This window comes from Perca fluviatilis, chromosome 15 (genome assembly GCF_010015445.1).
Source record: "Perca fluviatilis chromosome 15, GENO_Pfluv_1.0, whole genome shotgun sequence".
Taxonomy (NCBI): domain Eukaryota; kingdom Metazoa; phylum Chordata; class Actinopteri; order Perciformes; family Percidae; genus Perca; species Perca fluviatilis.
In genome coordinates this window covers 561,104-587,912 of record NC_053126.1, presented here as the reverse complement: position 1 = coordinate 587,912, position 26,809 = coordinate 561,104, and the positions used below count along the sequence as shown (strand labels likewise).

The window sequence follows — 26,809 nt, the reverse complement described above, 5'->3', positions numbered from 1 at the left end:
TGTTTGGAGTCATTTCTTATGAAAAAAGGTAAAATTCTCAGATTTCAGTTTCCTAAATGTTTCTTCACATATAACACTTATTATAAAAACAAGTCACTTTGAGGCAGAGACAACTCAAACACAAGGCAGGAACTGCAATCACTTTTCTGGCAAGGGCAGAAGTGCATTAGATGTGTTGCATTGCTCCTTTAAAAAGGTTGTTTTTTGTGCGTGGCCCAGTGGGCAGAGCTGACACACATGTACTTGGACACAGAGGCCTAGGGTTCAAGTCCGACCTGTGACGATGTCCTGCAGGTCTTCCCCCTCTTTCTCACCTAGCTGTCCTGTCAAATAAAGGCGAAACAGTTCTAGATGGGCTGTATTCGGTCAGATATGAGCATTATTAATGAAATCAAGTGATTCTGAGGCAGAAACAAACTAACAGACTGCAATCACTTTCAATTTGTATGAAAATACAGTAAAACTTGTGTGATGTCAGCTCCTTAAATGTGAATATTGTTCTAGTGTCTTCTCTCCTCTGGGACAGGACACTGAAGATCTTTGAGTTGGGGACAACACAAGACATTTGAGGACATCATCTTGATCTACATTTTAGAGACAGAACTTCTAAGGCTGCAACTCACCCTTCCTCTCACCAGTGTTTCCTCTATGTTGATTTGACCGTGGCTATGGCAGGAAACGGGAGAAAGGAAAAAGAGACGCTGTCCAGACGATGAGCCAGTGGAGAGTGTGGGTAGGTCCTGGAGAACTGGGAGTCTTCTAACTTCTGTTGTCAGTTCTTTGTTAGCTGCTGATTCGGTTGTTTGTGTTCTCCACCTGCGAGCTAAATTGCACGTGGCTGTTGATTCGATATAATAGCGATTGCTCACGTTTGTATTTGAGGTGCATTATTTCCATGCTGAAGTAGTGACACTGCATTAAGATAATGTAATTAATATTAATAGTAGGTTTATTGGTATTAAGATAATGTAATTAATATTAATAGTAGGTTTATTGGTATTAAGATAATGTAATTAATATTAATAGTAGGTTTATTGGTATTAAGATAATGTAATTAATATTAATAGTAGGTTTATTGGTATTAAGATAATGTAATTAATATTAATAGTAGGTTTATTGGTATTAAGATAATGTAATTAATATTAATAGTAGGTTTATTGGTATTAAGATAATGTAATTAATATTAATAGTAGGTTTATTGGTATTAAGATAATGTAATTAATATTAATAGTGGGTTTATTGGTATTAAGATAATGTAATTAATATTAATAGTAGGTTTATTGGTATTAAGATAATGTAATTAATATTAATAGTGGGTTTATTGGTATTAAGATAATGTAATTAATATTAATAGTAGGTTTATTGGTATTAATATAATGGAATTAATATTAATAGTGGGTTTATTGGTATTAAGATAATGTAATTAATATTAATAGTGGGTTTATTGGTATTAAGATAATGTAATTAATATTAATAGTAGGTTTATTGGTATTAAGATAATGTAATTAATATTAATAGTGGGTTTATTGGTATTAAGATAATGTAATTAATATTAATAGTGGGTTTATTGGTATTAAGATAATGTAATTAATATTAATAGTAGGTTTATTGGTATTAATATAATGGAATTAATATTAATAGTGGGTTTATTGGTATTAAGATAATGTAATTAATATTAATAGTGGGTTTATTGGTATTAAGATAATGTAATTAATATTAATAGTAGGTTTATTGGTATTAAGATAATGTAATTAATATTAATAGTGGGTTTATTGGTATTAAGATAATGTAATTAATATTAATAGTGGGTTTATTGGTATTAAGATAATGTAATAGTGGAGTTATTGTTATTTGCTACAGAATGCTTAGCCTATATGTCGAGATCAAAGTTGGCCTATATAGTAACTCAGGTGGTGATGGCGGGGTGGTGATGGCGCAGTGGATATAAGACATGCCTTTGGTGTGGGAGACCCAGGTTAAATTCCCACTGTGATACATCAACCAATGTGTCCCTGAGCAAGGCACTTAACCCCTAGTTGCTCCAGAGGCGTGCGACCTCTGATATATAGCAATTATAAGTCGCTTTGGATAAAAGCGTCAGCTAAATGACATGTAATGTAACTCAAAAAATACATTCAATCACAACTGAGAATATGCTTCACTGTGTGCCCCCACTGCTAAAAAGAATCCTAAAGGAAACACCGGCTCACTATCGATTAATCTGCTGATTATTTTCTCTCTGTGAATGCATTAGTGGTTTGGTCGAGCTGGCAGACAGAAGGCTTACCAGAAGACCTTTTTAAAAAGACGAGGTGTGTCTACAATTGTGGGTTTGGAGCCTTGTGCAAGTTTAGCATGTGAGTTGTGCAAGAAGTGTAAACAGGCACGACTTCCTCATGGTTTCACACACTGACAACAGCGGGCAAAAAAAACGTATGGCTACAAACCAAAAGGCAAGACAGCCGAAGCAATCGCTACCTCGACCAGCTGATTGTCAAAAGGCTGTGACGATATGCCACGCATCAAGATCAATTAACACAAATTATCAATTTACATCAAGCCTAGTTTACTGCGATTGTCACTGCATTTATGCACAATTTATCAAAATAAAAGTTAATATCGAAATCATACTTTTGGCTCCAACACACATTATTACTCGCTGTCTGTACTTGGCATCTAAGTGTTTACGTACATGCATACAAGAGTAGAATTTCCATTTTTAATTGATGCTACAAAGCCCAGTTGGAGTTCAGTATTGAGAGAAAATCAGGGGCGCCCGGTTAGCTCAGTTGGTAGAGTGTGCGCCCATATATAGAGGTTTATTCCTCAACGCAGCAGGCCTGGGTTCGACTCCGACCTGTGGCCCTTTGCTGTGTGTCATTCCCCTCTCTCTCCCCCTTCATGTCTTCAGCTGTCCTGTCAATAAAGGCCTACAAATGGCCAAAAAATAATCTTATAAAAAAGGAGACAATCAGGAGGTGTTTGCCTTCTGTTAAAGGGGAATTTATTTGTTGCCCAACCTATTTTCCTATGCATTGGTGTCTAAGTAAATAATAAGAACAAACTCTTTGAAACCGGACGTTAGAGTCCACTAAAAGTTCTGTTGTTGCTGCTGACAGACTCAGATTATTATTCTAGGTATCTGACAACATTATGGGATGGATCCCTACAGAGATAGACCTTTTAGTTAAAGAGTAAGATCCTTTTAGTTTAACATGAAACAGCCCCGAAATCACCATCACCAAACTCCACCAGACTCCATGTAAATAATCGGGACTTTTAGCGTGTATAGAGCCAGCATATTTCCACCAGACTCCATGTAAATAATCAGGACTTTTAGCGTGTATAGAGCCAGCATATCTCCACCAGACTCCATGTAAATAATCAGGACTTTTAGCGTGTATAGAGCCAGCATATCTCCACCAGACTCCATGTAAATAATCAGGACTTTTAGCGTGTATAGAGCCAGCATATCTCCACCAGACTCCATGTAAATAATCAGGACTTTTAGCGTGTATAGAGCCAGCATATTTCCACCAGACTCCATGTAAATAATCAGGACTTTTAGAGTGTATAGAGCCAGCATATCTCCACCAGACTCCATGTAAATAATCAGGACTTTTAGTGTGTATAGAGCCAGCATATTTCCACCAGACTCCATGTAAATAATCAGGACTTTTAGCGTGTATAGAGCCAGCATATCTCCACCAGACTCCATGTAAATAATCAGGACTTTAGCGTGTATAGAGCCAGCATATCTCCACCAGACTCCATGTAAATAATCAGGACTTTGCGCGTGTATAGAGCCAGCATATCTCCACCAGACTCCATGTAAATAATCAGGACTTTTAGCGTGTATAGAGCCAGCATATTTCCACCAGACTCCATGTAAATAATCAGGACTTTTAGCGGTATAGAGCCAGCATATCTCCACCAGACTCCATGTAAATAATCAGGACTTTTAGCGTGAATAGAGCCAGCATATCTCCACCAGACTCCATGTAAATAATCGGACTTTTAGCGTGTATAGAGCCAGCATATCTCCACCAGACTCCATGTAAATAATCAGGACTTTTACGCGTGTATAGAGCCAGCATATCTCCACCAGACTCCATGTAAATAATCAGGACTTTTAGCGTGTATAGAGCCAGCATATCTCCACCAGACTCCATGTTAATAATCAAGACTTTTAGCGTGTATAGAGCCAGCATATTTCCACCAGACTCCATGTAAATAATCAGGACTTTTAGCGTGTATAGAGCCAGCATATCTCCACCAGACTCCATGTAAATAATCAGGACTTTTAGCGTGTATAGAACCAGCATATCTCCACCAGACTCCATGTAAATAATCAGGACTTTTAGCGTGTATAGAGCCAGCATATCTCCACCAGACTCCATGTAAATAATCAGGACTTTTAGCGTGTATAGAACCAGCATATCTCCACCAGACTCCATGTAAATAATCAGGACTTTTAGCGTGTATAGAGCCAGCATATCTCCACCAGACTCCATGTAAATAATCAGGACTTTTAGCGTGTATAGAGCCAGCATATCTCCACCAGACTCCATGTTAATAATCAAGACTTTTAGCGTGTATAGAACCAGCATATTTCCACCAGACTCCATGTAAATAATCAGGACTTTTAGCGTGTATAGAGCCAGCATATCTCCACCAGACTCCATGTTAATAATCAAGACTTTTAGCGTGTATAGAGCCAGCATATTTCCACCAGACTCCATGTAAATAATCAGGACTTTTAGCGTGTATAGAGCCAGCATATCTCCACCAGACTCCATGTAAATAATCAGGACTTTTAGCGTGTATAGAGCCAGCATATCTCCACCAGACTCCATGTAAATAATCAGGACTTTTAGCGTGTATAGAGCCAGCTTATCTCCACCAGACTCCATGTTAATAATCAAGACTTTTAGCGTGTATAGAGCCAGCATATTTCCACCAGACTCCATGTAAATAATCAGGACTTTTAGCGTGTATAGAACCAGCATATTTCCACATGTAAATGGGTGAATTAAGAGTTTATTTCAACCAAACCAGAGTGGTGATTGTTGGAACAGTCAACACAAGAGTAAGGCCTCCTGCACACTGGCTGCGTGGCGTGTCCATTTTTATTTCGGCTCCCATGTTAGCAGGTTAGACCGTGCACACTGCCTGCGTGACACGCATAAAAAATTATAATAAATAATTATTGATTTTCTAATATTGCGCCTATTCTGCCGTCAACACTGCAGACGTTGTTTTTGCTGTAATCAGATCAGAATATATTTATGTTTATGGGAAACATCCATGTGTCCAGACAAGGCTAGCAGCAGCAGCAGCAGCAGCAGCAGCAGCAGCAGACACCTTTCTGGTGGGAAAGACGTAGAAAACACCACGCCACGCTCACGCCACGCAGCCAGTGTGCAGGAGGCCTTAAACAAATAGTTTGACCTTTTGGGAAATGTGCTTATTTTTCTTGCTGAGAGTTAAGAGGCAGAAGATCGGTACCTCTCTCATGTCTGTACGGGAAATATCAAGTTACAGCTAGCAGCTGGTAAGCTTAGCCTATAAACACTGGATCACCACACACACAGTGGGTAACCATGGTATCCACTGCAGGGCTTTTACACTGAACTATAAGGTGTATCCTTAATTTATCTCCAGCACACATTCCTCACATTTAAAGCTGTTCAAACACATGATTCAGCCGAGCCAACAGCGTGCGAGCGGCTGTATGATAAACAAACGGAGACGGAGATGAGTCAGCAGCAGAGGAGCCAACGCCAAAACACACACTGGCCTCCCCAACCACACTTCTGTGTTCGAGGGGTGTGATATCAGATACACGAACGCTGAAACCAACCATTACGGTAGTCAGTCCTTCCAGAAAAAAATTGTTTTTTTGTGATTGTTGCGGAGCAAAACTAACGTTAGTTTAGCTAACAGCTAATTCGGCTAACCGCTAGCTGACAGCTAGATTCAGTCTAAAATAACGTTAAGTCAAACTTAATGGGAGAAGCAGCTACAGCTACATTAAGACTTTACAGTAATAACAATAACGACCAGTGTTGAGTGATTGTATTTTAAATGAGCACAAGTAAAGTAGAACTGACCTAACAGCTGTTATGTACAGTACAGGCCAAAAGTTTGGACACACCTTCTCATTCAATGTGTTTCCTTTTTATTTTCATGACTATTTACATTGTAGATTCTCACTGAAGGCATCAAAACTATGAATGAACACATATGGAATTATGTACTTAACAAAAAAGTGTGAAATAACTGAAAACATGTCTTATATTTTAGATTCTTCAAAGTAATGCAAGGCAAGGCAAGGCAGCTTTATTTGTAGAGCACATTTCAGCAACAGGGCAATTCAAAGTGCTTTACATAAAACATTAAAGAGCAGTTAGAAGACAATTAAAAACAATTTAAAAACATTAATAAACAAATTAAAAACATTAAAAGACAAGAATAAAATTGATAGTGCAGTATAAGAATAAAAGTTACAGTGCAGTATAAGAAATTAAACTAAAAGTAGTAGCCACCCTTTGCTTTTTTATTAATAAGGTAAAAACTTCCACTAATGAACCCTGACAAAGCACACCTGTGAAGGTAAAACCATTTCAGGTGACTACCTCATGAAGCTCATTGAGAGAACACCAAGGGTTTGCAGAGTTATCAAAAAAAGCAAAGGGTGGCTACTTTGAAGAATCTAAAATATAAGACATGTTTTCAGTTATTTCACACTTTGTTGTTAAGTACATAATTCCATATGTGTTCGTTCATAGTTTTGATGCCTTCAGTGAGAATCTACAATGTAAATAGTCATGAAAATAAAAAGGAAACGCATTGAATGAGAAGGTGTGTCCAAACTTTGGCCTGTACTGTATGTTAACGGTTATCTTCAGGTTTTATTTTGAGGGTCTTTTAAAGTTATTACATGCTGTCTCAGCTAGCGGTTAGCCCAGTTAGCTGTTAGCTAAACTAACGTTAGCTTGGCTGTCGACCGGAAGCGTGGAACAGATCGTGCAGCGCGCGAACATTTTGCGCATGTGCAGAACGGATCGTGTACTAACAAACGCAACATTTTTCAACTTTCCGCTGAGATATATTACGGGACTTTTTAGCAACGAAAATGCGGGGATTATGAAATCATGCAAGCCCCAAATATTTTGCTTGGAAATCTGCAATTTATGCGGCGAAAGTGCGCCATATTTGAAAAAATGCAATCGCATAATCGCGTTTTTCTGGAGGGACTCAGTAACAGTCCGTTAATCTGTCCGTTATTTTCTCGGACTAACTGATCAGCTGTTTGTAGAGCTGCAAAGATGAATCGATTAGTTGTCAACGATTAAATTAACAGACAACTATTTGGGTTAGGCCTGCACGAGGAAAATAAGAATCTAAGCTCAGAATTGATATCAGGATTCTCTGCCACCATTTGGTTCTCAACAAGTGTAATGGTTATTACACACATGAACCATGACAAAACTCAACTAATTGGCAGTACCAAATTTTGTACAGTACATATTTTTGGCACCTAGAGCTAGAGCTATTCGCGTGTACAGCAGACACACACACACACACACACACACACACAGACACACAGACACACAGACACACACACACGCACGCACACGCACACTCACACGCACACACACACAGACACTCACACGCACGCACACGCACGCGCACGCACACAGACACACACACACAGACACACACAGACACACACACACACACAGACACACACACACACACACAGACACACACACACACACACAGAGAGAAGACGGCTGGCGAACTTCACAAGTTCACCAAAGGTTGGTATCTATCTGGTGAACACCTTTACACAATCACACATTCACACAATCACAATCACCGACCGACTCTCAGCTAATTTTCAACTAGTTACCCAGCATGCATGGGAGGGAGAACACGCAAACTCCACACAGGAACGAGATGGATTCGAACCAAGAACCTTCTTGCTGTGAGGCAGAAGTACTAACCACTGAGCCACCGTGATGCTCCTGTTCAATTCGATATCTCGATGCATCACGATGCGTCAAATCCATGTTTCTATTAAAGCCATGTAGGATATTTAATCCATGTTTCTATTAAAGCCATGTAGGATATTTAATCCATGTTTCTATTAAAGCCATGTAGGATATTTAATCCATGTTTCTATTAAACCCATGTAGGATATTTAATCCATGTTTCTATTAAAGCCATGTAGGATATATAATCCATGTTTCCATTAAAGCCATGTAGGATATTTAATCCATGTTTCTATTAAAGCCATGTAGGATATTTAATCCATGTTTCTATAAAGCCATGTAGGATATTTAATCCATGTTTCTATTAAAGCCATGTAGGATATTTAATCCATGTTTCTATTAAAGCCATGTAGGATATTTAATCCATGTTTCTATTAAAGCCATGCAGGATATTTAATCCATGTTTCTATTAAAGCCATGCAGGATATTTAATCCATGTTTCTATTAAAGCCATGCAGGATATTTAATCCATGTTTCTATTAAAGCCATGCAGGATATTTAATCCATGTTTCTATTAAAGCCATGCAGGATATATAATCCATGTTTCTATTAAAGCCATGTAGGATATATAATCCATGTTTCTATTAAAGCCATATAGGATATTTAATCCATGTTTCTATTAAAGCCATGTAGGATATTTAATTCATAGCTTTTCAAGCTTCAAAAACCAAATATTCTGCAGTGCTCTGAAACTAAATAACTTGGATACATAAAACTATACAGCACTGAGCACATGGCACCTCCTGAATGTGTTAACATACCAGAATATGTAAACAGAAATGCTGTTAGGCCTACATTACATTATAAACAGAAATAATCAATTATGAGCCGGCTGATTATCGATGCAGCATCGTCCACGATTCAATGCATCCATTATTTTATTAATTTCAACACCTCTAGTACGCAGATTTTCTCCCTTTCATACTACTCTCTACGATGTAAATTCACACACAATCTCAAGGTAATGTAAGTCAATGGAGGCCAAACAGCGTTGATAAACACGCTAAAAAGCGAGTATGCGTCTTGATAACACGCCAATAATGACATATGAAAAAGTGGCACCACTTCATGACATCAGTCTGCCAAGTGACCAAATTTTCCAGTGACCCGGTGGATGTTAACAGGTTATATTCATTTAAATTTTATTCATAGTATCAGATCATAACAAGAGTTATCTTGAGACACTTTACAGATAGAGTAGGTCTAGACCCAACAATTCCAGTAATTCCCCCAAGAGCAAGCATTAGCAGTGGCTAAATGCGAGAGTGTTGAGTAGCAGAGGCAATAAAAGTCACAATAAAGATAATGGATCAGTGAATAGAAACAGTAGTCGTAGTAGGGGTGGGGGAAAAAATCGATACAGCATAGTATCGCAATATTTTTCGTGGCAATACTGTATCGATACACAGACGCCAAGTATCGATATTTTATGATATATGTGATGGTCAGTCTGTCTGCTTGACAATCTGATTTTGCGTGAGATGAACAAACAGAGAAATTTTTTTTTTTTTAGATAAAACAGATGTTGACAGAATTTTCCTTTGGGGACATCATTTGAAATTGGGAAGAAGTTGGAAAAAAGGTAATACATTGCAATATATCGCAGAATATTGCAATTTGTTTAAAATCGCAATAATATCGTATCGTGACATAAGTATCGTGATGATATCGTATCGTGAGGCCTCTGGTGATTCCCACCCCTAAGTCGTAGTAGTTCATGGCGTAGCAGAATCCTGAAAGAACTGAATCGGGACAGAAGCACATCGTCCCAGTCCCAGCCACTGCTCACAGAAATTGTGCTACCCTGAAAAGATCCTCTGCCTTTGCACACACAGCCTTCTCATTTAAAACCATTAAACAATGGAATCAACTCCCAGGCAGTCTAAATTTGAATAATTTCTCTCGAAACTTAAAGAAATACATCCTCGATAACCAGATATGTGAGCATCAGCACACTTAAAAGTTTACAAACGTAATGCTGAAGTAAATGTTTTTGACTTTGGTCAGCGACTCATGGCGTCAGGTACAGGCTGCAGGTCGGCAAGTCCTGCGAGCTCACCTTCCTTAATACGTTCTAAGGAGCCGTCATTTAACAACAATGGACCTAATGCTGAATTACAGTTGCCTTATCTGAGAAAAAGGGGGCGACTAAATGCAAATCAGTATGTGGTTATCTCCTTGTATGTGCTTGCCGTGGTGTTACTGTCAACCTGGAGTGACTGGCAAACTCTTTGTTGCCGGTCGGATTACAAAGTAACACGCCACGTAGGCCTACTACCACCTTTCAACACATGGAGCAAACACACAATTTACGCGTCTGTTCTAAAACACGGACGCGCAGTTGTGCCTTTATCGATCAGCTCCCGTTTTGAAAAGCGCCGCAAAGGATCAGCTGTTTCAACCCTGCTGTGTATTTTACTTTTACTATGCGGGGATATACATCTAAACCCGGGACCTGGCGGCGGGGAAGGATTAACGGGAGCAAACGGTGTCTCATCCATGTGTGGATCTGCAGTCACGATCGCAGTGAGCGGGGATATACATCTAAACCCCGGACCTGGCGGTGGGGAAGAACTAACGGGAGCAAATGGCGTTTCACCTATGTGTGGATCTGCAGTCACGATCGCACATCAAGCTGTGCTGTGTCCATTTGTAGGCACTGGATATGAACCCACCGGTAATAGCTGTCACACTGAATCTGAAAAAGCGGTGCAGTCAGGTACTGTTACATCTACCGGTGAGTGTTCTAACCCGCAGTTTCCACCCATTTTCCAAGCAACAAAACAGACTAAAATCAGGAATCCCGTGTTGAAAAGAAACCGATCATCTAATATCTTCCATACTCTGAATCAGGCAAAAATAATATGGGACCCGCGAGCCAAACCTAAAGGCTTATTGGGCGGACATTTAAATATAAGGAGTATGGCACCTAAACGAGAAGAGCTGGAACATCTGCTCTGTAATTCCAACATTGACTTCATAGGTCTCTCAGAAACGTGGCTGACACATAGCTCTCCAGATTCTGTTGTAAATATGCCTGGGTATAATGTGTACAGGAATGACAGGGACTATGGTAGGGGCGGAGGAGTTTTGTTATATGTGAAAGATGTTCTTAATAGTAAACAGATTGTATGGCCAGAGGATATTCAACTTGAAGGTATCGGAGTAGACGTATCCCTTTCATCTTCAATGTCATTTACCATAATATGTGTATATCGTAAACCATCAGCAAAGTTGGATTTCTATGCACAATTTAAAAAAATTCTCAAATATTGTGATCTAAACAAAGAAACAATCATTATTGGTGATTTTAACATAAATTGGAATGAAAAGAAGGTTAGAAAACATCTTAAAGAAACTACAGACCGCTATAATTTTACACAATTAATTCAACAGCCCACTCGGATAACTTCACGTTCCAAAACATTAATAGATTTACTCTTTGTCAATCGACCTGAAAGAATTATTAAAACATTTAACTTTATGACTGGTTTATCAGACCACAATGCTTTCTTTTTTTCAAGAAAGCTTACAAAAACACGATTCAAAGTTTCACACAACCATACTGTGTATAATGCGATTCCAAAAAAACAAATGCCAAATTTTGTGGCGGCTTTGCAAGAAATCAATTGGAGTGAATTAAATCAAAGTGAGGACATAGAGAGTTGTAGTAATCTGTTTCAGTGTAAAATCGATCAAGTAATGTTAAACTTTACCAAAAGAGGGAGTCATAATAAGAGAAAAGGAAAGTTGTTACCTTGGTTAAATGATGAGTGTAGGAAATTAATGAAGGAGAGGGATGTGCAACTTAAAAAATCAATACAATCAAGTCTGACTATAGATAGGCAAAAATTCACATCCTTAAGAAATAAAGTCACTAATTATATGCAAAAGGCAAAGGCAAAATTCTTCATGGATATTATCACTGATGCCAAAGGAAATGGTAAAAAGATCTGGCAAAATCTTAATAAATTACTTGGTAGACAAAAAAAAGAATCCATTGAAGACTTTGAACTCCAAATTAACAACACTGTAGTAAAAAATCCTACTTCTTTATCAAATGAATTTAACCAATACTTTTCTAAATCTGTTAGGGAGATAACTGAACTGTTTGAGCCATCACAGAAAATACTTAGACCCATTGATCCTTCCAAGCCTGTGTTCAATTTGTGTGAAATAACAGAGCTGGAGGTAGATAAGATCATTGGATCACTTAAGAGCTCAAAATCGAAAGACGCGTATGGGCTAGATTCACATTCTCTAAAATTATGTAAAAACTCCTTAATTGCTCCAATAACATATATGATCAATTTATCATTCAAGCAGAGACTTGTTCCATCCTTTTGGAAAATGGCCGTAGTCACCCCAATTTTTAAATCTGGTGATAAATTAAATGTAGCCAACTACCGACCAATCAGTATCCTTCCAGTGGTCTCCCAGGTTCGCTGAGAAGTGGGTTGGCAAAAATTAATAAATGAACATCTAAATAAAGGCCATTCTCCCTTGCATTCTATGCAATTTGGGTTCCGCACCAATCACTCGACTGAATTTGCCAACAGTCTGTTTATAGAAAAAGTAAAAAGTAAATTGGATAATAACGCTTGTGTCGGTGCTGTATTCTTAGATTTAAAAAGAGCATTTGACACTGTTAATCATGATATTTTATTGTCTAAACTGACATATTTCAACTTTTCTTTAAATGCCGTTCAATGGATTAAATCTTATCTGGACTCAAGAAAACAGTGTGTTAACGTACTGCGGTGTCAAATCGTCTTTCCTGGACGTCCCCGTTGGTGTGCCTCAAGGGTCAATACTTGGTCCCTTATTATTCTCTTTATATATAAATGACCTACCAAATACTTGTGTTGAGGTTGAATTTCAAATGTATGCTGATGATGCAGTCATCTACACAAGTGCAAAAAGTGTTCAAGAGGCTTCTACTATCCTGACCTCCGCCTTGGTTCCTGTAAATGAATGGCTTTTTAAATCCTGTCTGTTACTTAATACTAAAAAAACTGTTTGCATGATGTTCACTAAACAGTCCCGAGACATAAAACAATCTGGTGTATTTTTAAGAGGAATAGAACTAGAAGTTGTTTCAGAATTTAAGCACCTTGGTGTGACTCTGGATTCCACATTAAGTTTTAAAAACATGTAAAAAGAATATCGCGAGTACAGTGAAATTTAATTTACGAAATTTTAAACAAATCCGTTCCGTTTATACCATTTTGGGCGGCGCCAAACTGTTTTTACATTGTATGATTTTATCACATATTGAATACTGTTGTACAAGTTGGACATTGACTGGTATGAACACTCTTAAATTAATAGAATCACTCTATAAAAATGCCTTAAAAGTCTTTGATAAAAAGCCAATGTCCTTTCATATTTGTAATATTTTACAAAAACATAACCTATTAAGTTTGGAGAATTTTAAACATTTCAAATATGCTTGCTTTGTGTACAAAGTGTTAAATGGTTTAGCCCCTCCTTCTATGTCGGACTTCTTTAAAACAAAAACTCATAGTGGGGCCAGGACAAGGGCCTCCTCTAGAGGTGACTGTGAGGTGCCTTTCAGAAGAACAGCCTTTGGGCAAAATGCTTTGTCTGTGAAGGCTGGTAAGTTCTGGAACAGTATCCCCATCAGTGTTAGGGAATGTCCGACATTAATAACATTTAAAACCAAACTTAAAGTGTGGCTTAAAGCAAGCCAGTCTTGTAATCATTAAGTGACTATTTTACTTTTGCCTGTACTTATTCATTTTGGTATTGTTTTTTTTTTTTCTTGGATTTGTATGTTGTAATGTATGTATCTCTGTAATTTGTCTAGGGACTGCGGATGTAAATTAGCCCTGCGGCTATAATCCGGCGTGTTTACGTCTGTTTTTGTTGTTTCAATGCAGATGTTCATTAATGTGCATTGTCCCTATCAAATAAAGGATTGACTGACTGACTGACTACGTTGTATATATTTTAGGCTGTGATGGTTGTTTTGATTAGTTTTTTAATTTAAATATCTGATTAGTGTTTAACTAATCTTGCATGTATTCGTTAGTACTACTGACTGTTATTTGTAATGTTTTAATATTGTGTGCACCTGCAGATGGAAACTAGCATTAGCTAACTCTGGTACAAAACATCTTTTCGTAAGATTCATGTATTTTGTACATTGTCTTCAATCTTTAAATCAACTCACCCAGATCTGCAGCTTGATCCTCTTGTTGTTGCGGAAGACGGTCTTCACCTTGAAGTCGATGCCCACGGTGCTGACGAAGGCGGAGGTGAAGGAGTCGTCTGCGTAGCGGAACAGGAAGGAGGTCTTCCCCACGCTGCTGTTGCCGATGATCAGCAGCTTGAACATGTAGTCAAAGTTCTGGTCGGCCGCGTCTTTCGGGGACGGCTGCTGCTGGAGCCGGGACTCACTGGACGCCATCTGGAGAGGCAGCAGAAGAAGAAGTCAGAGACAGAGGTTTGGCTGATTAAGGATAAGTTCTATAAAAATATATATATACAGTACAGGCCAAACAGTTTGGACACACCTCATTCAATGTGTTTTCTTTTTATTTTCATGACTATTTACATTGTAGATTCTCACTGAAGGCATCAAAACTATGAATGAACACATATGGAATTATGTACTTAACAAAAAAGTGTGAAATAACTGAAAACATGTCTTATATTTTAGATTCTTCAAAGTAGCCACCCTTTGCTTTTTTTGATAACTCTGCAAACCCTTGGTGTTCTCTCAATGAGCTTCATGAGGTAGTCACCTGAAATGGTTTTACCTTCACAGGTGTGCTTTGTCAGGGTTCATTAGTGGAATTATTTCCCTTATTAATAAAAAAAGCAAAGGGTGGCTACTTTGAGGAATCTAAAATATAAGACATGTTTTCAGTTATTTCACACTTTTTTGTTAAAGTGTTAAAGTGTTAAAAAAAAAAAAACACATACAACTGTGAAATTTGCCTCAATACTTTTGCTATTTAAACTATTTTTTCAGTTTACTTGCAAAACGTAATGAGCTAAATAATTGGTTTTCTCGATTATTCTGTTTTTGTGATCATTGGGAGCCAAAATCATAATCACGATTAAATTCCGATTAATTGCACAGCCCTACTAGTAAGTGAAGCGAGAGAGTCGAGATTATTGTACAACAGAAGTAGAGCTGTAGTCGGGCCTTAAAAGTTCGCCCCGAGCCCGACAAGTACATTTTGATTGACAGCTTTTTAAAAGCCTGAAACCGGTTACAGCCCGACATTATTATTATATATATTATTATAATTATTCAAGCACATTATTCACTAGACTACAGGTGGAAATTGGCAACTGTTGCTATAACCTGGCCCAAGAAATATTCTCTTGCATTACAAGTTTAATGTATGTCTGTGCATTGTCCCCGTTTCAAATAAATACATTTCCAATTCCCAAAAACTTTTTGAAAATGGATCAAATGTGACCCGAGGACATCAGAAGGGTTAAGAGGTTTTTAATCAAAATGAAAAAGATAACAGCGAGATAAAGTTTAGATAACTAACACTTATGCTGTTAATTTACGGGAAGCTAAGCCATCTGTCAGTCTGCTTTATGGTAACCTCTGATCTCAGCGTAATCTCTGCGAGAGCTGTTAAACCTTTTAGTGCCAGCCATCCAAACACAGGGAAGAGGGAGGAGGGAGGGAGGGAGGGAGGGATGCAGAGACAGCTGATCATCCTTCGCCCAGCCTCCCGCCTCTCTGTGGTCAGACTCGTCACCGTGGAGACCGGCTGCCAGTAAGACCCATTAGTGGTCGAAACAGTCTGTTCACCAAGCTTTTAACTGGCCAGATGGAGAGAGATATCCATCACACTACCAGAGAGGAGAGGAAACAAGAGATGAGAGGAGAGGGGAGAGGGGAGGAAAAAAGGAGAGAGGAGACAGGATAGGGGAGGAAACAAGGAGAGAGGAGACAGGAGAGGGGAGGAAACAAGGAGAGGAGAGATGAGGTGAGGAAACAGGAGACAGGAGAGGAGATGGAACAGGAGAGGAGAAACAAGGAAAGACGAAAGGAGAAGACAAGAGGGAACAAGGAGGAGAGGAGATGGAACAGGAGAGGAGAAACAAGGAGAGACGAAAGGTGAGGACAAGAGGAAACGAGGAGAGAGGAGAGGACAAGAGGAGAGGAGATGGAACAGGAGAGGAGAAACAATGAAAGAGAAAAGGAGAAGACAAGAGGAAACGAGGAGGAGAGGAGATGGAAGAGGAGAGGAGAAACAAGGAGAGACGAAAGGTGAGGACAAGAGGAAACGAGGAGAGAGGAGAGGACAAGAGGAGAGGAGATGGAACAGGAGAGGAGAAACAATGAAAGAGAAAAGGAGAGGACAAGAGGAAACGAGGAGGAGAGGAGATGGAACAGGAGATGAGAAACAAGGAGAGAGGAGAGGACAAGAGGAAACAAGGAGGAGAGGAGAGGAGAGAGGAAAGAGGAGAGGAGGATGGATGCATGAGTAAAGAAACCCAGAAACCCTAACTAGAGCTGGGCAGTATAAAATATCGTGATATTTGATTTTCTCCATATCGCCCTAACCCTAACCATAACACCCTAACCATACCCCCCTAACCATCCCCCCTGACCATACCCCCCTAACCATACCCCCCTAACCCTAACTCTCAGGAACCATTAAATACGTGCTACAAGAACACATTGCATTAGAGCTGGGCGATATGGAGAAAATCAAATCGATCTTTACTGTAATACAGCCTTTAAAACCAGGAAAAGACACTTATGCCATTTACAATATCACTATATCCAAAAATCTAAGACGATATCTAGTCTCATATCACGATACCGATATAATATCCATATATTGCCTAGCTCTAATTGACCGTTCGCAAAAGCCACGCCCCCTAGTTATTGTTACTACGCCCGTCAAACAATTGAGAACCAGACACATAGCCATGGCGGACCAAGTGATGCCTGTTTCTTGTAGAGTAACTAGCGTTGCAGAAGGCTGCAGTCTTAAGCTTAAGTCCCGTGGGAATTCAGTTGTAGCAGGACAAGGTAAACAGCAGTGTGCAGATCGGAGCTTAATGTGTGAAAAGTGAAGAGCAGAGGTGTTCACAAGGGAAGAAGCTTGGAGTAACTATGGAGCTAGAGCTAGCCTTCAGTGGCGCTGTTACTGTACGGGAAACAGGCATCATTTGGCCCGTTTCCATGTAGTTAGTCACTGATATGATCATGACCACTACAGTGCTCAAATACTACTTTTGAGGAGGGAATAAACTTCAAAATGTCACCGCGAAAGCATGAGCTGTCCTCTGGAGGACATCGCCGCGAAAGCATGAACTGTCCTCTGGAGGACCTCCACCAGACCAGCGGCCGCCTGTGGATTGTTGTCGGCCGCGGCAGGCGAGGGAGGAAGTAGAAGGATGCCCGGTCGGGGCTGCTAGCCTGGCTAAGGAAACTACCACACAATTCACCACTGCAGAGACTCATATTCACACAAAATGGATTATATATATATATATATATATATATATATATATATATATATATATATATATATATATATATATATATATATATATATATATATATATATATATATATATATATATATGCTACAAATACACATGGAACTGCTGCGTGATGATTATTACCGGAGCCTGGCTGAACACTCACTCATCCCAGACGGCAGCTAGCAGCTAAGAGGGTAGGTGAATTTAAACAATGGCTAAGTTGCTAAACGCATCTTGCTGTCATGTAAGGGCCCTGTTCATGTTGCACATTTTAATTGCATTTTGTGTCTGTTAAGAGGCACAAAGGCACTCTTTATCTTATGCCCCCAAAACTGCCGTTTTAGCTGAGTGGGAGCTTAGCTTTAGCAGCTCCGTGTTGCTAGCACCGATTCGTTTCGTCTTTTTGCTATCGACAGTACTCCTATACATATAGCGGTCAAGATTAACGTAAAAATTGCCCGGAGTTCTCGTTTAATCAGTGTTCAAAAAGGACAACGTTGAGGTTGTTTGGGGTACGTTTGTACCATAGGCGCATCGTTTCACGATCTTGCTGAAATCGCAATGTTTGACGGGGGTCCTTCTCCTTAGTTACAGTTGCTGAGCTAGGATTGGACGAGGACATCTGTAGCGTTTAGCTCCAGACCCGAGGAACCGAGCGTATAGAGAGAGAAGTTGACGCGGTTCTGGAGAAAGTTCCTGTTCTGAGCGGACCCAGCTTTGACCTTCCTGTCCCCTGAGGCGTGACGAGACTTTCCACACCGACGCCACCGATGCCTCGGCTGCTGCCTGATGAAACGCCGCTGATCACCAACAATAACACAATCATCTTTCACAACTTCACTCCGCTGAAGCACATCGGGCCGGCCGATAGGGAGAAAATCAGATGTCACAATATTTTTGACCAAATGCCTCGATATCAATATTGTGGCGATATTCTAGCATACCTGCAAACTCAGATGGGCTGAAAAAGCGGACAAATTTTATATATATATATATATATATATATATATATATATATATATATATATTTCTTTTTTTTTTTTTTTTTTTTAAAAGGAGCACAAAACGACTAATCATTTTTAATTATTTAGCTAAGGCAAAATTAAATGATTGATTAAAAATTAAATAACAATAACTTATTTCACCAGTAAGTTAAACGACAAAAACAACCGCTGGATGGGAAAAGTGTATTTTACAATAACTTTGAATGCAGCAGGAGGCTGGCGAGGCGAATTTCAAGTGAAGGCAACATATGCGTTGTTCTGACAACTGCAGCTGCAGACTGGCAGCTAACGTTACCTGCTGTCAGGTGTAGTGTTAACTAGCTAATGGTAGGCTAACGTTACCTTCTGCCAGGTGTAGTGTTAACTAGCTAACGGTAGGCTAACGTTACCTTCTGCCAGGTGTAGTGTTAACTAGCTAACGGTAGGCTAACGTTACCTTCTGCCAGGTGTAGTGTTAACTAGCTAATGGTAGACTAACGTTACCTGCTGCCAGGTGTAGTGTTAACTAGCTAACGGTAGGCTAACGTTACCTGCTGCCAGGTGTAGTGTTATCTAGCTAATGGTAGGCTAACGTTACCTGCTGCCAGGTGTAATTTCAATTTCAAATTTTATTTATAGTATCAAATAATAACAGAGTTATCTCGAGACACTTTACAGATAGATTAGGTCTAGACCACACTCTATAATTTCCAAAGCCCCAACAATTACAGTAATTCCCTCAAGAGCAAGCATTAGCAGTGGCTATCGCGACAGTGGCGAGGAGAAACTCCCTTTTTAGGAAGAAACCTCGGCAGACCCAGACTCTTGGTAGGCGGTGTCTGACAGGGCCGGTTGGGGGTGTGATGAACAGTGGCGATAATAGTCACATTAAAGATAGTGGGACAGTGACTTCGAAGGTAGTCGTTGTAGTTCATGTCATAGCAGGGCACATCGTGTCATACTGAGTAGTGCAGTCTCCTATACCGGATCCTGACTACTCTGTTCGTATGAACATCACAGCAGGGTGTTGCGGGATGTAACGTGGCGCTGCAGAGCATGGGTGGATGCAGCGGATGCAGCAGGGTTAGTAACAAGCAGTTCTGGGACAGGATGCATACAAACGGAAACAAGTGAAAACAGAGATGAGAGAGCAGCTCAGTGTGTCGTAGGAAGGAAGGAACTTCCCCGTTAGTCTGGAATTATAATAGCATAACTAAGAGAGGCAGGTTAGTTTAGAGAGAGGTGCCGGATCGGGCTTGAACTCTCCCCTGCCGGATCGGGCTGTACTGGCCTGCCTCCCTCTACTCTCACTATATTATTGATTATATGATAAATAAAACTGATGACTACGAAGAGAAGCAGGTGGGCCGGGTTAGGCGGACGCTGCAACTCCTCACTCCCTAACTATAAGCTTTATCAAAGAGGAGAGTTTTCAGTTTACTCTTAAATGCGGTGACAGTTTCTGCCCCCCGAACCCAGACTGGGAGCTGGTTCCACAGGAGCGGAGCCTGGTAGCTGGCTCCCCCAGTCTACTTTTAGAGACTCTAGGAACCACAAGTAGCTCTGCATTCTGGGGGCGCAGTGCTCTAGTGGGACAATAGGGTACTAGGAGCTGTTCTAGGTATGATGGTGCTTGACCATTTAGAGTTTTGTAGGTCAGGAGAAGGACTTTAAAGTCAATCCTGAATTTAACTGGAAGCCAGTGCAGAGAAGCTAAAACAGGAGAAATATGATCTCTTTTCTTAGTTCTTGTCAGAACACGTGCTGCAGCATTCTGGATCAGCTGGAGAGTCTTAAGAGACTTATTTGAGCAACCTGACAGTAGGGAATTACAATAGTCCAGCCTGGAAGTAACGAATGCATGGACTAGTTTTTCAGCATCGTTTTGAGACAGGATATTCCTAATTTTGGCAATGTTACGAAGATGAAAAAAGGCTGTTCTTGAGGTTTGTTGTAGATGGGCGTTAAAGGATATATCCTGATCAAAAATAACTCCTAAGTTTCTGATAGTAGTGCTGGAGGCCAGGACAATACCATCCAGAGTAGCTATATCTTTAGATAATGAAGTTCGGAGGCGTTTAGGGCCCAGCACAATAACTTTGACTGACTTAAAGTGCCCATATTATGAAAAAAAAACACTTTTTCTGGGATTTGGGGTGTTCTTTTGTGTCTCTGGTGCTTCCACACACATACACACTTTGAAAAAAATCCATCCATGGTGTTTTGAGAGAGATACGGTTTCTGAATGTGTCCTGCTTTCAGTCTCCTGGTGAGCTGTTCAAAATCGGCTCGGACTGTGACGTCACAATCCGAAATGAGCTGGCTAACCGCAACCGTTAGCTCGTAGCGTTAGCATTAGCATGCTAACGCTAATGCTAACACTAGCATGGTACCTCGTTCTCAATAGCAAAGCACTGCTACAACACACACAAGTTCACCATAATCTCCAAAAGAACTACTTCCATGTGCACCCTCATTTAGAAGTCTCCCAGCTAATCCTGCCTTGCAACTGACCAAAGTTAGAGAAACAGGCTTTCTTTTACTGTCTCTAGAGTTAGCTAGCTGACATGATCTACATCTGAACTACTGAGCATGTGCGAGTGCAATCAAAGATAGTAGTGAAGAAGAAGAATAAAAGAGCTAGCTAAAACAGAAACCAGGTGAAAAGAGGATCTGCAGCAGTGAGAGAGAGCTTTAAAGAGAGAAAATTAAACCATGTAAACCTATTCTGGTACAACCTTAAAATACAATTATGAACCTGAAAATGAGCAGAATATGGGCGCTTTAAACCAGCTTAGAGCGATTCCTTTAATGCCGACTAAGTGTTCCAGTCTCTGTAACAGGATGGTATGGTCAATAGTGTCAAATGCAGCACTAAGATCTAGTAAAACAAGTATGGAGACAAGTCCTCTGTCTGCAGCAGTTAGAACGTCATTAGTAATTTTCACCAGTGCCGTCTCACGAGTGTAGTGTTAACTAGCTAACGGTAGGCTAACGTTACCTGCTTCCAGGTGTAGTGTTATCTAGCTAATGGTAGGCTAACGTTACCTGCTTCCAGGTGTAGTGTTAACTAGCTAATGGTAGGCTAACGTTACCTGCTTCCAGGTGTAGTGTTAACTAGCTAACGGTAGGCTAACGTTACCTGCTTCTAGGTGTAGTGTTAACTAGCTAACGGTAGGCTAACTTTACCTGCTTCTAGGTGTAGTGTTAACTAGCTAACGGTAGGCTAACTTTACATGCTTCCAGGTGTAGTGTTAAGTGGCGTGACATGCGGCGATGTTAAGGTTGCTTCTAACGTCCGTTTTCGGAGCAGGCATTTCAGTGGCACCGAAATCCGCGTTGCTATTCGGTCTGGTAGATAATGGTCGTTAACGCACCAGTGCCGTATTAGCACCGGGTCTCTCAGACCCCCCCCAAATAAGAACTCTTCGGATCTACACGATTCACGTGGATGACATTTTCCCATTCAAAACGGCGATTTTCGCCAAAAAGAGGTATGTTTGCAGGTATGTTCTAGAGTTGACAATTGGTGCTTTAACTTCGGACTACCGATAAAAATTACCACTTTTGAGCTAACTCGGGAACATTTACATTGTTTTAATGTTGATTAATGTTCACTGTCCCCTTTCAAAAATAAAGAAATTGAAACTAAATATCTTCACATTTAGATTTTAGATGAATAATCATCAGTAATGTGGATATAATGACTAAGTGGGAAAAGGTAAATAATAGAACAGTTACGACAGTCTGGTAAGTTCAGAAGAGTACATCACTTTACTGTAATCGTTATGTCATCACGATATCCAAAATCTAAGAAGATATCAAGTCTCATATCACAATATATCAATATAATATCGATATATTGTCCAGCCCTAGAAGCACAGGAACTTGCCGTACAAACACAACCTCTCCAGAAACATGCTCTCTGGGTGCAGAACGTTCTGTGCTCGAGCCGTAACGCTAATCTCCAAAATTAATCCCAAATCACATGATGCCCGTGCTGTGGGAGGGTCTCCGGAGGACATTTTTTGTGTACTTAAAACCTCCCATAACGAGGTTTTCCCAACGATTATAAGACTTCTAAGTAGGGTTGGGAATCGTTTGGATTCAAAACAATTCCGATTCTTAAACAGATTCTTGAAAAACTGAAAAATGAAATACGTTTACTCACGATGGCGTGCAGCGAATGGTTAATATGCTTTTAGGTCTGTTTTGGTGAGGCCAGAGGGGAGATATGGCATTTTAAAAGTAGCCTCTATTGTGGCCGGGTTGGTTCAGTGGGTAGAGCAGGCGCACATAAACATAGAGGTCTATGCCTTGACGCAGAGGTCCAGGGCTCGAATCTGACCGGTGATGATTTCCTACATGTCCTCCCCCCTCCTCTCTCCCCTTTCTCACCTAGCTGTCCTGTCCATTAAAAGGTGAAAAAGCCCACAAAAAATAATCTTAAAAGTAGCCTACATCTACGGTAGCTAGCTAACGGTAGACTACAGAGAGAGTAGCTAGCTAACGGTAGACTACAGAGAGAGGAGCTAGCCAACGGTAGACTACAGAGAGAGGAGCTAGCTAACGGTAGACTACAGAGAGAGGAGCTAGCTAACAGTAAAGAGGAGCTAGCTAACGGTAGACTACAGAGAGAGGAGCTAGCTAACGGTAGACTACAGAGAGAGGAGCTAGCTAACGGTAGACTACAGAGAGAGGAGCTAGCTAACGATAGACTACAGGGAGAGTAGCTAGCTAACGGTAGACTACAGAGAGAGGAGCTAGCTAACGATAGACTATAGAGAGAGGAGCTAGCTAACGGTAGACTATAGAGAGAGGAGCTAGCTAACGGTAGACTATAGAGAGAGGAGCTCGCTAACGATAGACTATAGAGAGAGGAGCTAGCTAACGGTAGACTACAGGGAGAGTAGCTAGCTAACGGTAGACTATAGAGAGAGGAGCTAGCTAACGATAGACTATAGAGAGAGGGGGATATTTTTACGTCCGTTTCGGAGCAACAGAGGGAAAATATTTCAGTCGACGCATTAAGTGGAACTGAAATCGTTCTAATCCGGTCCGGTTCCAACCAGTTTCGGTACCCAACCCTAGTTATAAGTGCAGAACCTCAGGTGTTTTGGGCACCTCCTGAGTGTAAAATCAATCAATACGAGCATCAAAAATGACTTTTCTAGAGCTTCCAGATTAATTGATTAGTTCTCAACTATTAAATTAATTAATAAACTACTTTAATAATCGATTATCTCTCGTGTTGCCATCCCATCGACCTGCAACTTCTTTCACTTTTCCCTAATTATTTTCCTAACTAATCCACCAACGAGACAATAATCCACACATTAACCCTTCTATGTCCTCCCGTCGAAACATGCAATCTTTTGTTGAAAATGTATTTTTTTCTTTTGTCGTCTTTTTTGACACTTTTGTCGATGATTGTTGTTTTAAAAAAAAATTTTGCCCACATTTTTGAATCTTTTTCCGACATTTGTCACTTTTTTCAACGTTCTTTTATGATTTATTTTCCTCAAAAGCTGTAAAATGTAATAAAAACACCCAAATTCAATGAAAGTACTCTACTGATCATACATTTTAACTTATAAAAAGCATTGTAGGGAACCCTCCATGTTACTTTTTTTTTGACAATTTGGTTGAAAGAAATCCAAATTTCTGATATAGAAACTTTTTGAAAATGGGTCACATTTGACCCGAGGACGACAGCAGGGTGAGCCTAATCGATAATGGAAATACCCTTTAGTTGCAGCCATAGTCCCATGTTGCTCCATAACGTTTCCAGACTTCAGTTATTTTCAACATGTGAAGAAAGACCACTTTCTAAATCGCTGCTTTGAATTTGTACCGTGCGTTTCTTCTCCGTTACGTTACAGTATACGCAGAGGGAACTTACAGAATTAAGCAACACAGCACAGTAACAAGAAAACAATGCTGTGTTAATCTTGTAATATTACATCTTCGTTAAAAAAGGGGAAGAGAGAACCTTTTAAGAAATGATTGTAGAGGCGGTATGAGCCTACTCTGTGTTTGCAGACACCCTGAGCAGCATAGTAAACATGCAGCACATGTGACCTGGGTTACCTCAGGCTTAAACCCAGCTGATGGGAAAGCTGGAGTAAGAAAACAATATCACTTTTGAGTGGGTAGCTCTATGCTGCGCGAGTGTTTTTCCCCCAGGTTTGTGGAAGACTCAGGCCAGACTGATGTCATGAAGTGGCGTATGAATAACTCGCCACTTCGTCTGCCATTGTTGGCGTTTTATCAAGACGCATACTCGTTTATCAACGCCGTTTGGACTCCACTGACTTACATTACCTGCCGAATGTGTGTGAATTGACGCCGTAGCGAGTAGTATGAACGTACCTGCAAACTCAGAAGGGCTGAAAAAGGTGACAACATTTTCCCGCTGCTAAAACTAATATATATATATATATATAATATATATATATATATATATATATATATATATATATATATATATATATATATATATATATATATATATGATAGTTCATCTAAAGAATAAAAAAAATCTAAAGAATAAAAAAAAAAAGGAGCCCGGTCGGCTCAAAATTAAATGATTTATCAAAAATGTAATAACAATAACTCATAATAACTTATTTCACCAGTAAAAACTAAAACAACCACTGTTTGGGAAAAGGGTATTTTACAACAACATTGAATGCAGCACGAGGCGGGCGAGGCGAATTTCAAGTGAACGCAACGTCTGTGTTGTTTTTCCAGACAACAGCAGCTACAGACTGTTGTTGGAGTCCTCTCCAGTGAAATACAGACACACTTTACACCGGTTAGCTGTAAACATTTTAACCTTGTTTACTCCAGCTGCTAGCTAACGGTAGGCTAACGTTACCTGCTGCTAAGTGTAGTGTTGACTGGCTAACGGTAGGCTAACGTTACCTGCTGCTAAGTGTAGTGTTGACTAGCTAACAGTAGGCTAACGTTACCTGCTGCTAAGTGTAGTGTTGACTGGCTAACGGTAGGCTAACGTTACCTGCTGCTAAGTGTAGTGTTGACTAGCTAACAGTAGGCTAACGTTACCTGCTGCTAAGTGTAGTGTTGACTGGCTAACGGTAGGCTAACGTTACCTGCTGCTAAGTGTAGTGTTGACTAGCTAACAGTAGGCTAACGTTACCTGCTGCTAAGTGTAGTGTTGACTGGCTAACGGTAGGCTAACGTTACCTGCTGCTAAGTGTAGTGTTAACTAGCTAACTGTAGGCTAACGTTACCTGCTGCTAAGTGTAGTGTTAACTAGCTAACGCTAGGCTAACGTTACCTGCTGCTAAGTGTAGTGTTAACTAGCTAACGGTAGGCTAACGTTACCTGCTGCTAAGTGTAGTGTTAACTAGCTAACGGTAGGCTAACGTTACCTGCTGCTAAGTGTAGTGTTAACTAGCTAACTGTAGGCTAACGTTACCTGCTGCTAAGTGTAGTGTTGACTAGCTAACGGCAGGCTAACGTTACCTGCTGCTAAGTGTAGTGTTGACTAGCTAACGGCAGGCTAACGTTACCTGCTGCTAAGTGTAGTGTTAACTAGCTAACGGTAGGCTAACGTTACCTGCTGCTAAGTGTAGTGTTGACTAGCTAACGGCAGGCTAACGTTACCTGCTGCTAAGTGTAGTGTTGACTAGCTAACGGTAGGCTAACGTTACCTGCTGCTAAGTGTAGTGTTAACTAGCTAACGGTAGGCTAACGTTACCTGCTGCCAAGTGTAGTGTTGACTAGCTAACGGTAGGCTAACGTTACCTGCTGCTAAGTGTAGTGTTGACTAGCTAACGGTAGGCTAACATTACCTGCTGCTAAGTGTAGTGTTGACTAGCTAACGGTAGGCTAACATTACCTGCTGCTAAGTGTAGTGTTGACTGGCTAACGGTAGGCTAACATTACCTGCTGCTAAGTGTAGTGTTGACTAGCTAACGGTAGGCTAACGTTACCTGCTGCTAAGTGTAGTGTTAACTAGCTAACGGTAGGCTAACGTTACCTGCTGCTAAGTGTAGTGTTAACTAGCGTCCTGTGCCGCGATGTTTCAGTTTCCTCTAACTTCCATTTTCGGAGCATCAGAGAGAAGCGCAGGCATCTAAGTGGCACCTAAATAAGGCACCGATATCCGCGTTGATATTCAGTCCGGTAGATAACGGTCGTTAACGTGGATGACATTTTCCCATTCATTCCCATTTTCGACGAAAACTCAAAAAAAAATCAAAAACTATGAATGAACACATATGGAATAATGTACTTAACAAA

The 26,809-nt window shown here is 40.2% G+C and overlaps 1 protein-coding gene across 1 annotated transcript in view; it reads right to left on the bottom strand.

Annotated features, from left to right (window-relative positions):
* The window catches only part of rab3db (RAB3D, member RAS oncogene family, b), a 93,318-nt gene that overhangs the window by 63,110 nt on the left and 3,399 nt on the right, over positions 1-26,809 (bottom strand). Inside the window, 1 exon segment of the mRNA XM_039824306.1 lies at positions 14,257-14,493. Within this exon segment, the coding sequence (XP_039680240.1) occupies positions 14,257-14,493 (237 nt within the window).